General features: G+C 37.7%; 1 protein-coding gene across 2 annotated transcripts in view; it reads left to right on the plus strand.

Annotated features, from left to right (window-relative positions):
- esrrga (estrogen-related receptor gamma a) overlaps positions 1–17,027 on the plus strand; it is a 151,307-nt gene that overhangs the window by 116,323 nt on the left and 17,957 nt on the right. For both annotated transcript variants that reach the window (XM_067367065.1, XM_067367064.1), the window contains exons 5-6: positions 5,393–5,503; positions 9,506–9,688. In XM_067367065.1, the coding sequence (XP_067223166.1) occupies positions 5,393–5,503; positions 9,506–9,688 (294 nt within the window). The remainder of the gene's footprint in view (positions 1–5,392; positions 5,504–9,505; positions 9,689–17,027) is intronic.

Raw genomic sequence — 17,027 nt, forward strand, 5'->3', positions numbered from 1 at the left:
ATTTACTCTTCAGTGCCCATCAGCCTTGGCCAAAACAACAGTCTCCTTGCCTCTTTAGAGTGTCTGCACGCATGCTGTTGACTACTAAACAAGAATAGGTGTAATATAATGATGTAAGTTCGAGACATCGGAATTCTCTGGACGCGTCTGATTAATTAGTCTTTTTTAAAAGTGGCACACGTTGCTGCCAGTTTGATTGTTTCTCTCACACTTCCCCGTAAATTTCTGCAGACGCCTTGCAGGATTCCACGCCACCTATGAAATTCAAAACAAGCCTTGTAAGAAGTTTACGGTCATCTGTGGGTCCTAATAAAAATGTAGGGGGATGTGCGGAGAGGATAGTAGGATAATTTAAAACAAGGGAAAAGGGATTTCACCATGAAGAAATTAGTCTGTTTGTCATCTTAATTAAAACAGTAAAATCTTGTAATCTGCTGGGGATTTACAGCAGCATGAAATCAAATCTTCTTTTTCCACTTCTTCTTGTTCTGTATGCCTGCATGAACACTGAGCCTTTTGCTGTGGAAATCTTTAACAGCGTTTCATGTCCACATTAGTCCTAATGTATGAAGTTAATCAGAAATTACAGAACTTAGAAAAATATTATTTGTTTTTTAGAAAATAATGTACTATAATTTTATTTATATCATTTATAGGGACCTCTTATTTAAAAGGACAGTTCACACAAAAATTTAAATTCTGTCTATGCTCACCCTCATGCCATCCATAACTGAATCCCTTTCTTTTTTCAGTGGAACATAAAATGTGGTGTTTTTAATATGCTTTAAGACAAACTGGGTGTGTCTCATACGTCCTGAAAAGTGAAGCTGCGGGCTCTTTGATCGCCCCCTGGTGGCTGGATGCAGTACAGGTCATAAACCCCGCCCTCTCAATGCAGTCGAATGAGACTTCAGTGAAAACTTAAAAATAAATTCTGCTTCAAATAAAACTTTCTGAAAGGACTGTCAGAGCTTCGAGGGGAGATTGAAGATATATAACTATTATTTTTCGATTTCTTTGTTATTTAACACCAACAAAATGAGTTGTTCAGCAGTAAACTGTACTAACCGACCTACAGGATCTGACGGATCACTGAACTTTTTTCTTTAACAATGTAAATGTGGGCTTCATAAGCTAATTAATAAACGTTATTAGTTAAGATAACACACCTAATGTTAACCATGCCGGGGAAAAAGCAGCTGATCATTATCTGGCAGTTACTTAATATTTTTATGGGTATAAAATAATAATTAGCAGGACAAAACTAATGATAGCCTACTCCAATTACAGCAATCGATCTCCTGTAACATTAGTTGAACTTTATTTAAAATGGCAGAACCATTTCTGACGATTTAGAGTTTATAGATATAGAGTTTATAGTGGCATATTATATTGAGTTTATCTACTGAATTTGCTTTTTCAAAAATATTATTGCTCTAGAAATAGAATAGCCTATTATTTTATAGGTAGAATTTTAAATTGTGTATAATTTTCAAGTCTATTTAAAATACATGAATGATGACGCAGTCGTCTGGGCGGAATTTTGATACCACGACTCCGCCTCCGGGCTCCACTGACGATTCCTTCTGCGCATTCCCAGGCTCCAAGCTTTTTTTTTTTTTTTTTTGACGTATTATGTAACGTGTCAGCGCCCATTCGTCTGCCCATTTTGGCTTCAGTTCATTACAATGGAAGGAAGCGGCACCGCGTCGTCCATCTTTTTTTTACAGTCTATGAGACAAACACCATTGTCAACACCATTGCTGAGAATTTTCTCTTTAAAACTGCAGTGATCTAAAGACAGTATCAAGTTTTTAAATCGCTGGTGTTTGTGACATCACAAATGACCTTGTAATTAATCATGTCAACGGGCCGGTGGGCTTTAGCCAGTATATTTTTCTGTTGATATGAAAAATCAGGTAGATATAGCAATATAGTGGGTGTATTACGATGTTATGATGAACTATATGCCTTTGTTCACTGACGTTCTGAGTTGTTCAAAGAGTTTCTAAGGATATTGATTTTTAGAAGGCAGCTGTCTGACTTAGATGGCGAATGGGAACATGGTTTGTGTAACATTAGCAACACATTACTAGCTGTTTGATAACATAGTCAAGCATATTAATTACTGTTATGTGTCCGACGTTGTAAAAAACGATACCTTCGTGCAGCGTTTACTTCAGTAAGTTGACCGAGTGGATCTCTGAGCTTGTGCAAGTGAGTGGAGGCGGGGCTAATTAGCATATTCATAAATCTGTGTAAAATAAATGAGGTAAGGGTTTAGAGTTACATTCAAGCTATTTTAAGGCATTACAATTTTTTTTTTTTTTTTTTTTTTTTTTTTTTGTAATTTTGGTGATCAAAGATGAGTTTTGAGGGAAAAAATTATTGACTACAGGGGTACTTTAAAAAGTTCTATGTTCTATGTAAAAAGTTATTTTCAGTATAAAGAAAGTGGATGGGGACTGGTGCTGTGAACCTCCGAAAAGAACAACAACAAAAAAATCATAAAAGGTTATATTCTTCTGATATAGTCTTCTTAAGGTATATGATAGCTATGCCTGTGCAAATGACTGAAAATTAAGTCATTACTGATAGAAAACCTTGCCTTGAAGCTATAGTCCCCATTTACTTTCATTATATGGAAAAGGGCAGCTTGGGCATGCTGTTGTAAATCTCCTTTTGTGTTCCACAGAAGAAGAAAAAAATCATACAGATTTCTTTTTTTCTTTTTGTTGTCCCTTTAAATGAACTCTTATTGTCTTACCCTCATTTTTAAGGAAACCCATAACATTCACATAAACTGTATGATAAGAGCTATTTGTTCTGTTTTGAGACTGTAATATCAGAGATTTTTTTTGTGGTGTTCGTCCCATGAAGCAGTGCAATTCATTAAGATCATTTCACGTGGGCCCATAGATACGCCGTCAAACAAACAATCAGCAGCTCTTTGTATCTGCGCTTGTGTGAAACCCGACCCAGCGGCGCATCATGTGCAGCCAGGCGCCTGCTTGCTTTACAGTCATGTGGCGATAGAAGGTCTATCAGCAGACAGATGTATCCCGATGGTGTAAAGCCACACTTGCCGTTTGTGGAGGGTAGCGATCGCCCCTGGGTCGGCATCCCGTAGCTGCATCTTAATCTTAACCATATAAGAGAAGCCACAAAGCTGGCTGCAAATCAGTAACAAAGGGTAACTTATTCCAATGTTCTTTTGTTTTGAGCATGTAAATCCTTGAACGATCCTCCTTCAGCATTGAGAGAGGCTCTCCTAATAATATCCCACCATAGACGGCATCTTTCAGGGTTGTGCTGCATTAATTCCTCATCTATTTCCAGTGCATTGCAGGCCTACAAAGATGAGGAGCTTGAATACAAAACTATATACACAGTTATACATACTCAGTTTGATAGTTTTGGTTTTGTCATTTGCACTTTTTGTTCTAGATCCAGGAAAAGTCAACCAATCAGGCTAATAAAAGAACCATATATCAGACCCACATTAACCTGGATGGCAGATGCAGGTTTCATTGAGGAGCGAGATATAAGATGCCGCACGGGGCTGCAGGTGATGCTATTACAAGCATGTCTGTAGCAGTGAATTAGCCCAATAAACCCTGCAGTCCAAGCACCCGGACAGGGGCAGGATCCGGTTTCTGGCTGGGGGTCGCTCTTGTTAAGATGAGAGGCTGTCAACATGTGAGAGTCGTGTGTTGTTGCATATTTCGGGTGCTGGCATCAAGGAGGTTATGCTAGCAATGTGACATCTTGTGTGACCGCCATTCTCATGTAAAACGAAGCCTGTGGGACGTGTGTTCCTTCGTGGAAATGTGAGCAAACAGGGTCACAGATCTGCTTTTGTCCTGCAGTACAATGTCACATAATCAACAACCAGCCAGGGTCAAAGTTAATTAACACTCATTATCACTCGTTCAGAATACGCTTGTGTGTTGGGCAATCACAGTGCAATACTGATCTATTGGAGGAAATAATATGGCTATGGTCACTATACTTTATTCGGAAAGGCATCAATGATACCATTGTATCTCTATTTATCCCAGAAATCTGTACTTGTGAAGGATAATATTACATAAAATAAACACATTTTTTTTTTTTTTAATTACTATATTATACGCTACCATAATTAACTACCATAATTAACTATCATAACAAGATATACATTAAAATGCTTTTATATATATAAATGTTTTAATAATAATTTTATAAATTATACAAGGTATATTGGCCAAAGAGACATTATAAATGGAATAGAGTTACATATAGGAATTAGCTTTTCACTTTTGTCAGTAAGGATGTAACTTGATATTTGGTTTGGGTTAAAATTTTTAAGAATCTCCCATTGAGTGTTTTTTGTCTTTCACCATCCTAACTGAAATCAATGGATTCACATTTCATTGAGCTAAAATATAGTAAAACCCATAACCAGCACTTCAAAATTTCAGTCAGTGATCTTCGATATGAGACAGGTGCATCTCATTGTTAAATTATTCAGAGTGTCAGGCCTTAAAAGCCCAGCGGAGGTGCCGATTGAGCGCTGTTCGGATAAACGAGAATTCCAGTGTTTTAATTGTGAAATGAGGGCCGGCCCACTGGGCCTTCATGTCCATTCCGTTCCTCTCCAGCATGCAACATGAAACGGGGCCTAGGCCACCTTTAAGTGGTTTCCACGGAAACCGCCCATCCCCTGGAGAGGTTTGCATAATTAAATTAAGGCTCTTTTGTGTGTCAATTAATTAAAAGTAGGGACAGGTCTTTAAGGCTCTGCACTCATCAAAATCGCAGGTCGCGATAGATGAATTCAGAATGTTTTCACAACCGTCGCACCTCAATAAATTACCCACCCATCACACTTTATTTGCACTCTTTGTGAGGGAAAAATATTGACAAAAGCTTTGAATGATGAAGAAGAATGGGACGGCCTTTAAAGACATGGTGAGGTGCTTCACATGAGTACTTGAATGCCCTGAATATCTCCTGTAATTGTTGTCACCGAGACTTTTGAGGAAGTGCCTTAACACCACAAAAATGGCTCTCTGCTGTTTACCTGTTATTCTGTTGCGAGTTGAGTGATTTAAAGATGCACACACGCCACAAGCGGGAGATAGGCAGGTGCGTGTCCGGATGTCACATGGAGAGAGTGACTGTGCCCCTGTCTGTCAGCAGCTGGTCATCTCCTGTCCACATCCCTGAAATGGCCACTGACAGCTGCCGTGCCGTTTATGGCGGGCTCACAGTGGCCCGCTCCACTCGCAGTGCTTTTAAAGTGACAGCGCAGCTTATCTGACTGCTTTATTGAAGAGGTTGTGTTTGTGCTAAAATGATGTGTGGAAAGTAAATGTTGTCTTTTTTCTTGTCTCCTCTTTTTCATCAGGCGTCAGACTGGACCGTGTGCGCGGTGGAAGACAGAAATACAAACGCAGGATAGATGCAGAAAACAGCCCCTATTTGAACCCTCAACTGGCTCTGCCGCCCAAAAAGCCATGTAAGAACTACATTGTGTTTATTAGGTGTCTCTTGTTTCTTATATTTATTTTAAGAAGAGTTTTTTGTTCTCTCACACATACAAACAATTATTTAAGCTATACTAAGTGCTAATTTAAGGGATAGTTGACCCAAAAATTAAAACTGTCATTATTTACTTATCCTCATGTTGTTCCAGAGCAGGGCTGTCAAATCGATTAATCGTGATTAATTGCATCTAACATAAAGTTTGTTTACATAATATTTGTGTGTACATATATTATTATTTATATATATTATATATGCATTATATATATATATATATATATATATATATATATATAACACAAACTTTTATGTTAGATGCGATTAATTGCAATTAATTGATTTGACAGATTTGGAACTATATACTTTGGAACAACATAATTATAAGTAAATGATGATTTTTTTTTTTTTTTTTTCTCCCCATACAGTAGGAGGCAGTGGGGTCCAGTGTTGTTTTGGACCCCATTAACTTTCATTATATGGAAAAAATAATAATTTCTTCTTTTGTGAAAGTCTACTGGTTAGAAAGGCTTAGTAAACATTTTTGGGTGAACTATCTCTTTCAGTTTACAATTTTTTGCATCTGTCACAACTGAAAAAAGATGAAATACAGATTCTTTTACTAATATCTCAATGTCACCTTACAGTGGCGTGCCTTATTTCCAATGCACCAGGAAATTGGACACAAAACAAGAAAGACAGAGATGTAGTATATGACAGAGCCAATCGACAAAGATGTTTGTGCTTGTGTGTGTGTTAGGGGAGAGCGAGCGAGCATGAGAGGGAGAGAGAGGCCTAATCCGGATTAAATCCAATCTGGCAAAGACATCAAACCCACAATACCGGAGCTTCCGCGCTGTCAGACTGCTCTGCAAAGAGACAGCACGGCAGCGCTTAACAGATTTGTCCCTAAAGCCTTTTTACTTAATAGTAGCATATTCTCCTGGAATACAATATGCTTTTATGCATGATAGCAGTGGAAATAATCTTAATTATTACAGTGGTAGAAATCATTTTAGGAATACGGCGCTCTGAATAACCTTCTGCCTAATCCTGCTGATCCCTCCTTCCAGGTTCAGGCTTATTTCCAGCCACCCAGAGCAACTTCTTTTAAAGCTTATTCTCTATGTCCAGCTCCCATCCACTTTCATTACTTCATTTTTCCCCTTGCTATTGTATGCTAGCAAGATGGGGACTTTGTTCAGAGACAGTATAATGGGGAGGAGACAGACCACTCATTGAAAAATGAACAGGATGAAGCACTCAGTATGGCATGCTTCCCAATTTTCATTTAAAAGAGCCATTTTTAATTTGCGTTTGTTTAATCTAGAATGAATCTTTTTGGAGCTAAATAAGATGCATTTATGCTACCATTGTTATCATAAGTTTTATTTGGTTTTTACCCATTATCTACATAGAAATTAGCTGTCTGGGTTCCAAGTTTCCAAGTTTAAGACTTGCCTTTGCTTAGGTTTGAATTAAATTATGGATTCAAATATCTTTTTTTTTAACATAAATCTCCACTGATGGCTTTTTTATCGGCTGGTAATCCAAAAGACGTCCACCCTTGCATGGGCATAGAGACCAATGTTTAGGTTTTGTAAGGCGTCTTCGTATTTTAGTGCAATGTCCCATTAATAGAGGCTTTTATCAGTCTGTCTCTGAGCTCTCTGTATCTTTTCTCTCTTTCTTTTCTATCTCTTTCTCCATTTTCACAAACAGAGAGGAATAGCCATGGTCCCAGCCTACCTGATTGATTATTTGCACATAACAAAGGCATGGGGTTTGGAAATTGGGTTGCATTGATTCTAATTAGGGAAACATTAAATAAGATTTACCTAGAGATAGCACTTACAGGCTCCCCCACTCCCTGGAGTAGCAGGGCTGGGCTGATTGATCCATTTCTTCCCCTCCTCCAACACACACACACACACCTCAGAAGTTAATGCTTTTTAATTTAGTGATCTGTTTTGTTCTCGGACCTCAAACACAGATGCACTGGGCTCAAAGTGATTCATCTGGGCCTTGCAAACACACAGATATACATACAGAGATTGCAGTGCTGTATTTGGCTTTTGACTGCCTATCATATTGCATTGACATAGATGATTAAACAGCAAATGAATTTCATTTAACTGTAAGGGTGTCGCTAATTACCTATTCCAATCTCCGTCACTGCCACAATCCGATCTGAAATGTGTGTCCTTTCTCTCATTAGATTGACAGAATACCCCTGAACACAAATCATTATATGCACAATTCAGCGTAATCCACAATGAGAATCAAATGGATTTGAATTTAAAAATAAAAAAATTTGTTTTTCTAAAGCAGTGGTTCCTAACCTGGTAGTCATGTCCCCAAATTTTATTTTATTTTATTTTATTTTATTTTATTTTATTATTTTATTTTATTTTATTTTATTTTATTTTATTTTATTTTATTTTATTTTATTTACTGCATTGCAAAAAGTTTATTACACTTTTTATTATTAAAGGTGCCATCGAAAGTTTTTTTTTTTACAAGATTTTAATATTATTAATCTCCTGTGAGAAGTCAAACTTTCCTTAATGGCTTTCAATGAATAAAAACTACCCTATTAAAATATTTAAATAAGTAATATAAGTCTAAGGTGTCCCCTGAATGTGTCTGTGAAGTTTCAGCTCAAAATACCCCATAGATTTTTTTTTTATACATTTTTTTAACTGCCTATTTTGGGGCATAATTAGAAATGCGCCGATTCAGGTTGCGGCCCCTTTAATTGCTCGCGCTCTCCACCCCCGGAGCTCACGCTTGCCTTAAACAGCATAAACAAAGTTTACACAGCTAATATAACCCTCAAATGGATCTTTACAAAGTGTTCGTCATGCATACTGCATGCATGCGTCAGATTATGTGAGTATTGTATTTATTTGGATGTTTACATTTGATTCTGAATGAGTTTGATGGTGCTCCGTAGCTAACGGCTAATGCTACACAGTTGGAGAGATTTATAAAGAATGAAGTTGTGTTTATGAATTATACAGACTGCAAGTGTTTAATAATGAAAATAACGACGGCTCTTGTCTTCATAAATACAGTAATAAACTATGGTAACTTTAACCACATTTAACAGTACATTAGCAACATGCTAACGAAACATTTAGAAAGACAATTTACAAATATCACTAAAAATATCATGATATCATGGATCATGTCAGTTATTATTGCTCCATCTGCCATTTTTGGCTATTGTCCTTGCTTGCTTACCTAGCCCTTGTGTAATGCCTTTCATAATGTTGGGAACATGGGCTGGCAAATATTAGGGGCGTACACCCCGACTGTTACGTAACCTGTTCTTCGGAGGTCTTTTAAACAAATGAGATTTATATAGAGGAAACAATGGAGTTTGAGACTCACTGTATGTCTTTTCCATGTACTGAACTCTTGTTATTTAACTATGCCAAGGTAAATTCAATTTTTAAATCTAGGGCACCTTTAATAAATATTTTAACTTGTATTACCAACTATTCAGACTCTTTTATTTTGGTATAATTTCATTTGGCCAACATAAAAAGCCCCCATTGCTAAAAATCACACATTGAAAATATTTATATAATATAATGTCTATGTGTTTAGATAACATATATTTTCCTTCTTAATATAAACTATTTTTTGTGCAAAAAAAACCCAAAACAAAACAAAAAACTGGGTTTTGAAACAAAACCGGTTAAGATCCACTGCTCTGCACCATTAAACTCTCTCCTAACACAAGAAACCAAAAAAGCTTTTTTTTCAATTACAAACGACACCATGCATTCATTCGTAGACCAAAACCAGCTTTTTCAGTGCCACAAACATCATCTTTTCACCCAAAGAAAACAACTCTGCCAATATTTCATGTTATCTGATTGCTTTCTTTGCTACTGAACCAAACACTATATGACCTTGCTGGTATAATCCCAATCTGTTTCTTTGTTCTCCCCTCGGTGTTCAAATACAGTCCCCTTTGGCTGCCTTGCAGATAACAAGATTGTGTCTCACTTGCTGGTGGCGGAGCCTGAGAAGATCTACGCCATGCCTGACCCCACAGTGCCCGACAGCGACATCAAAGCCCTGACCACGCTCTGTGACCTGGCAGACAGGGAACTGGTGGTCAACATTGGCTGGGCCAAGCATATCCCAGGTAGGACATTAGCAGTGATAGAGAGTATATGCAACTACAGGTAAACTCTCAGTGTGAACCGTGGATTGAATGTTATGGCGTAAACCAGCTGTTTTATAAAAGTTTGAAAATATTTAAAAGGTTACATGGGATATTAAATATCTGATGAAAATGTCTATAATGCAGTGGGGTCCAGAAGTCTAAACATGTGAAATTATGATTCTATTCCTTTGTTTTCCATTACAAATGATATTAACAGCATTACAGTGAATGAAAAACAAGTTAAACAAGTTAACATGAATTTTAGAATTTATTAATATTTGTTTGTCATTCAAGTTATCCAGCATGATTTGAGAATGATCCAAAGAGCATTTTGTGATTCTTGGAAGCAAGATAATCAAATGATCTGGGTCACAAATGTTCTTATTAATTTTATTGTTCTTATATTGTTCTTTTATTTTTTATATGTTATATCTAAGATGTTCTTATTTATAGAAATCTAAACACATCAAATATTTGTTTAATTATTATCATATTTCTTCTACATTACATTTTTCTGCATCCTTAAACCTTTTATTTATTTTCAGATTTAAATGACATTTAAACCTTAATACACCAATGTAGTCTCATATTTTTTTATTCCACTGTATGTGCAAAATACAACAACTGCAAAGCATGTTTGAGTAATTGCTGTTTTCAGCAAGAGCAAAACACTATGCTGAAACAAACAAAGCTGTGCCTTGTCAATCAAGGACATTTGCCATCACCCAGGCCACCAGTGACACAGTCCTTAGGTCAGCATTTTTCCTCCTGTGACAGCAGACAAGGATCAATCTGTTTAGTTTTAGCTTAATTCCTTCCTCAATCTAGCACAATATCCATAGGAGTGGAGAGGAAGCATTTTCACCTGCCGTTTCAGCCAATCAGCAGCCTTGTTGAAAGGATTCCTGACATTAGCCATGAACAATAATGGCATGACTGACCATGATTGAGACAAGTGTCCTCCCCTCCTCTCTCTCTACTGCTGCTTATTGCCCATTTCCACAAGACAGAATGAGGAGTTTCCGGTAATCTGCTTAACAAAGCCCTTTTTTTGCATTTAATCTGAGACTGCCCTGGTCACAGAGAGTGGCGGCCCATTTCAGCCCTCACTGTTTGAAAAGAGCTTCCCATAGGTGACTGACTGTGGAGCGAGAGAAAAAAATGAGGTGAAGAAAAAGAAAGCTCTGAAATCAGACAATAGTAAGACTGGTTAACTTGGAAAGAAAGGAGGAAGAGACAGAGTGGTAGTTTCACGGCATGTGAACGTGCATTCTTTCATGAGATGTGTTCAACCACTTTTACTAACAAAAGAATCCAGCCTTTTAACTCAAACATGATAACACCTTGATTTGCCGCACAGGAAGTTGTGTTGTAGTTCCCCTTGTGCTGTAGATATGACTGTGTTAATACTGGCCCAGGGCAATAGTGCCACACAAAGCCATAAAATGGGCTTAAAGCTCATCAGAGTGCCAATTTCCTGCCAGGCACGAGATGCAAGATTGGGAGGTTATTTTTGCTGCTCCATGCCAGATTGACCCAGACTTGCCCTGTGGATTTAATGGGATTTTCCCTGTGAGCTGGAAGCCATATCGCTGGAGCTTCTAGAATGTGGCAGGTTTATGTATATATAGTGTAGTATAGCAGTATAATATGACACTATGCTTTTTTTTGTTTGTTTGTGTTTTTTGATTCATTAAGTTAGAATTAAGTTGATCAAAAGCGAGAGTAAATCATTTATTATGTTACAAATTCTATCTATTTTACATTAATTTTGTACTTTCATACTTTCTATTCATCATAGAATACTGAAAAAAAATATCACGGTTTCCACAAAGATGTTTAGCAGAGGCACAACTGTTTCCAACATTGATAATAAGATTCTTGAGCACCAAATCAGTATATTAGAATTATTTCTAAAGGACTTTCACAATATTATGTTATATATATTATGTTTATAGTGGCTATTATTCAGGCTCAATAATTTCATCAAGCCAGTAACTTTTATAATAATCAGTATAGGAATAATAAGTTTATCTAGACACCTTTTATTAAAAAATGATTCAAAATACAGTTTTGTACAAAGAATTAATGCCTTTTACACTTTTCTCAGTTCGCTCATCATTGACAAAACAAAAATAAGTGTTTTTTAGCACAGTGCAACATCATATACACTTAGAGTAACAGAATGTATACATTTTTCAGGCTAAGAAGTGTCCATTATGTCTCAGGATATATATGAACTTCTGCCACTCTGTGTGTATGCATTTGCACATTCATGGCTTTTTTTTCTGCACAGTGTCCGCATGTATTAGTTCTCTTCATAGACCGCATCTGTTCAGAAAGCAAACAGAGGAGTCTCTCGATTGGCAGTGTACATTTGGCGTCAGAGTTCACATTCTATGAACGATTGCTCAGCAGAAGAGAGATGATTGTATGATTAGACCTCGGCAGGCAATTCTGTGTCTGTTTGAAGAGGAAGGAGCCCCCTCATCTCCGGAGCAGGTATTCCTGCGGCTCTCATCTCCTCCTGCTCCTTGCGCTCCGATTGCCACTGTATCCTGATGAAAATTTCCAAAGAAAAGTGCGAGATACAGTATAAAGTATTTTTTTTTTCCTCAAAATGATTTTTTTTCTTTAACCTCACACAATCAGACAGACACCGTCACTGTTTACAGGCTCTGTAAACGGCCTCCTGTTAACCTCCCCTAACCCTCCGCCAGGCTCCATGTGCGCATTCCTCTCTTTTCCGACTAGTTTATCTGTACGTTTTCTATGGTACAGTAATTTTTTTTAATCAAATTGATGAAGGCCTCCATTCTCCCCGAGAGCCCAAACCAATTTATGGCTCATGATACGGCGGCTATGTTGCTAACAGACGTAACAAACTGTCAGCCTCTCGCACAGAAGCTAATTTGAAGTCATTAGGTGTGCAGCGTACGGGCAACAATTTGTTACGGTGGTTAGGAGCGCCGCTGACATTTCTGAGCGCCTTCGCTTACGATCTGTCCTAGGCGAGGAGCAGGCAAATTGTAAACTAATTTAAACATCACTCAGTATTACTGGAGCTGCCGCTGCGGAGAGCTGGCGGATAATGAAGCAGTCTGTGTTTTGCGGAATAGAGTTAAAGACGCCTCGACGGCAGCTCCCTCCGCTGGCGGCGCAGACACGGCCGCTCCTTTCTGATTGCTTTTTTAATGCACCGAGGCTTCGCCCCTTCTCCCTCCTCTGATCATTTACATGCTCGTATAGGCCGTGAAAACATTCGATATGGTTTACAAACACTCGGCGAGAGAGGGTGTCTGAACAAAACCCTGGCGTCACCCGTTCCTGTAAGCCTGGCATTATGGAAGACGGAAGGATTTGGAAATGTGATATTAACTCAATACGAGGGCGGAAAAAGGCAGCAAATGACATAATGTGGATTAGGGTGAGGAATCTCATTTACGAGATTAAAACATTCAGGCTCTAATTTTATTTTAGCATTTAAGCTGCACGTGGGGAGAGGAAAGAGCAAACGTTTGTAGCTTAAAAATCCGGGAGCGGGGAAAAAAAGTTACTTTTATCTGTAAATAGAATTAGTGTCCCCTCACATCCGGGTGAAAGGAATTAAAAAAAAAAATAAATTGTTCAAATTGCATATGCAGAGAGGAAAGAGCAAACATTTGAACCAAAAACCTGTACTTTTATCTGTAAATAGAATTAGAGTCCCTTCACGCTGACCGGGTGGAATAAAAATAAATGAAAACGTGCTGTCATACGGTTGTGACATGCCTTATCGGAACACAGCGGCACACAATGGAGGGCGGTCGCACTTGACTTGACGAGCGAGCTACAAGAATGGCCGGTGAACGGACCGTCGCTGGCTTTTTAGCATGACAGGACCCTCACTATTACAGGCCCTTTATGCAGGCTGAAATTGCTCGGGCTTCTCCCATTCTTGGTCCTATCTCAGGGACTTTCTCTCTTTCTTTATTTCCCTTTCAATTTTCACTGGCACGCGGATAAGCGTGTGCTAACACAATATGATTGAGCTGTAAAATGGAACCCTGTCGACTCTAATCTCTTTTATGTAGATACCGAGGTACTGCCACACTCCACTTCATTCCTCTGCCTCCCCCACCTCCATCTTTTTTCCCTCTCTTGCTTTCTACACCTTCCTGTCCCTCTCTCTCCCTCGGTCTGGCCTTTCTCTCGCTCCCTCAATTGTCAGGGCCAGTGCTTTCGTAATGGGTTCAGGAGAAGGAGACAGTCATGGAAGCCCGACTCCTACTCAAATATCGCAGCGAGGTTTCTCTGGGTATATTAAAATGATTATGTGTTTGCCGGACAGAGGCGCCATGGGATTAGCATATTCGCATGGAAACCTCGTTAGGGAAAAAAACAGGAGGTGCTTACTCAGTGCAATCTGCAGACGTGATTGAGGTGTCATCATTATTGGTTGACCTGTGTATACGGGGCTTAGTGGCCTGTTCTGGATATGAACAATAGCAATTAAACTTACCCTGGCATAGTGTGCACAATTGCCCCAAGGCTGCAGCCATGAACGCAACGTGTGTGTGTGTGTGTGTGTGTGTGTGTGTGTGTGTGTGTGTGTGTGTGTGTGTGTGTGTGTGTGTGTGTGTGTGTGTGTGTGTGTGTGTGTGTGTGTGTGTGTGTGTGTGTGTGTGTGTTTTATGCTTTATTTATTTCATTCTGGCCTTGTCTCAGGCACTGGGCGGATGGTGAGATGTCTTAATCAGGAGCTGAGCGAGGGATTTATCTAAACCATAGGTTTGCTTTCTCCATGAGCCCTTTCCCAGCCTCTAATCTTCAGGATGGAAAAACACACTGGAGATAGAGGTCTTACAATCACTCTTGGCGTTGTAATACAGTGCTGAAATAATGCACATTTCACACCAGTTTCTTATATGTCAGTGTGTGTATATGTATGTGTGTATGTGTGTGTGTGTGTATATATATATATATATATATATATATATATATATATATATATATATATATATATATATTTATTTATTTATTTATTTATAAAATTTCCATACTATATACGGTGAATAACTGTAATAGATCTAACGGTACGTTTAATGTAATTTTTTCTAATCAGTTATGTACATTAGGGTTTTATGTTATATCTAATGTTGTTAAATTAATATTCATTGCCTTTTTTTTTTTAAATGCATGTGTGTTTCCATGATGGTGTTTAGTGTTTGTGTGAATGACACTGTGTGCACCTTCTATATATTAGTATTGTCCTTCTCAGCTTGTGGAAAAGCTGCTTGTGATGAGCTTTAAATAATACGGTTTTGAACTGTAAAATAGACAGTAAACTAAGTGCTGTCCTGTAAAACCTAAAACATTGCTACTGTAATTTTTATGGTAAAGTTCTGGTAACCACAGTTGCCGTTTTCTTACTGTAAATTTTACGGGAACTTTATTTTACAGTTATTTACAATGACTACATATGTAATAATAATAATGCATTAAACCATGAAAGTAAATAGAATAGATAGTAACAATAAAATATATTACAAAATAAAAATAGTATGTATATATGTATGCATTTAATATGCATTTAATATATATATATATACATTTATTGTATATTTTATTGTTTTATTTATATTTTAAATATTTAATGTCATGGTTTAATGCTCTAATGTTTTTAAATTAAATTAACATTTAAAAAAAAATGTAAATATGCAAGTACACATTGTCGAATAAATATCCTATAAATAAATACTTTAAAAAAAAATTAAATGATGTACATGGACATATTAGTGGCTAAATAAAAGCTTTTTTGGATACTTTTTTTTTTTTTTTTTACCAATTTTTACAATGTACTACAAAGTTCATTATAACTGCTTATTTTGGCCAACAAAAAAACAACAAAAATCACTGAGTTTAAGTACCCAAAACATAGTTTGATATGACAGAAAATAAAGACTGAGTTCATCAAGTGAGTCATATGTTAATTCAGTGACCAATTCAGTGAGTTCATTTTCAGAGGATTTGTCAGACACATCCAAACAGATCACTTTAAAATGAATCTTTAAAAGAACCGAATCATAAGAGTCATTTGTTAATGATATAGACTACACTAGTCATGCTCTGTATATATTTTAGTGCAACCTGTGAGGATGCAATAGAAAGTCGTGTTGATTTGACATCATTTCACAGTACATGGTCTGCTTATCTCATCACATTCAATTCATACTGCTAGCTCACAAGTTCTCTTCATGAAAACACAGAGTCATGGCTCCATTCGCCTTTTTTTCTCAGTTTAGTCCCTCCCTCTTTCTCACTCCAGTCTCATTTTGACTGAACGCGCTTGCTAGTTTTGTCTCATTAGCTCTGTGAACCCACTGGAGGAAGAGCTAATCATATGTAAACATAATTATCTGCAAACTGGAGTAAGCCCTCTTATTCCTCCTCGCTGATGCTGGTGTGCCTGCCAGTGCTTTCCCAGATGTGATTTTTGGGACCCTCCTCCTCTTCTCTGCCCTGGATGAGAGGAGAAAACCCATTCGCGATACCCCCACCCCCACCTGATATCCCCACTCCAACCAATCTCTAAATGAGGCCTTGTCTGTCACCACCCTCAGCCTGACACACTGCAAATATTGATTAATAGATGCCCTAAGCTCCTTTTAGCAAATCAAATTTTCACTTTTAGCAGGGGTTTCACTCCTGATACGTTCAGCAAAGTGAGACACACTAAATTAAGTCTGACACTCAGAGAAAAAGGCTGTACAGACAGAGGAAAGATAGGAGAAATGTGTGTCAGAGAGATGTGCGTTTTATATTGGTGTGTTGAGATAGTTCAAAGGTCATGATCGCATAAGCTCTCTTCAATCGCATGTCTCGTTATTACTTTGAAGAGATATAAATCTGTGAATTGGTCATTATAGACAAAGCAGGATGGTAGTTGATGGTGAAATGAGCAGTTGTCTTCTCAAGGTTGTGTTTGTGATATTTTGTTCGGGGGAAGGCCATGTCAGCTCAGCACAGAATACTGGATGAGTTCCACATCTTCATACTGATGTGCTGCCTACAGTCTGTGACATTATTGACTCGGGTGTCTGAATGATGACCGAGTCTATACTTTTTCCCCATTACATACAGATGTGTCCTTTTTGTGCATGTCAATATGTGGACTATGTGTTTATTTTTCTATAGGCTGATCTCTCACTCCATTTCCTTCTTAACCTATTTGAGGATATTAATTACCTAAACTTTCATTAGTCTGGATTGTTTGTGAAAAGATATTTGTAAATCATTTACTTTATAGCTTAGGACTAGGCCTAAACTAATACCTAAG

Source organism: Chanodichthys erythropterus, chromosome 18 (assembly GCF_024489055.1).
Source record: "Chanodichthys erythropterus isolate Z2021 chromosome 18, ASM2448905v1, whole genome shotgun sequence".
In the NCBI taxonomy this organism is placed as follows: domain Eukaryota; kingdom Metazoa; phylum Chordata; class Actinopteri; order Cypriniformes; family Xenocyprididae; genus Chanodichthys; species Chanodichthys erythropterus.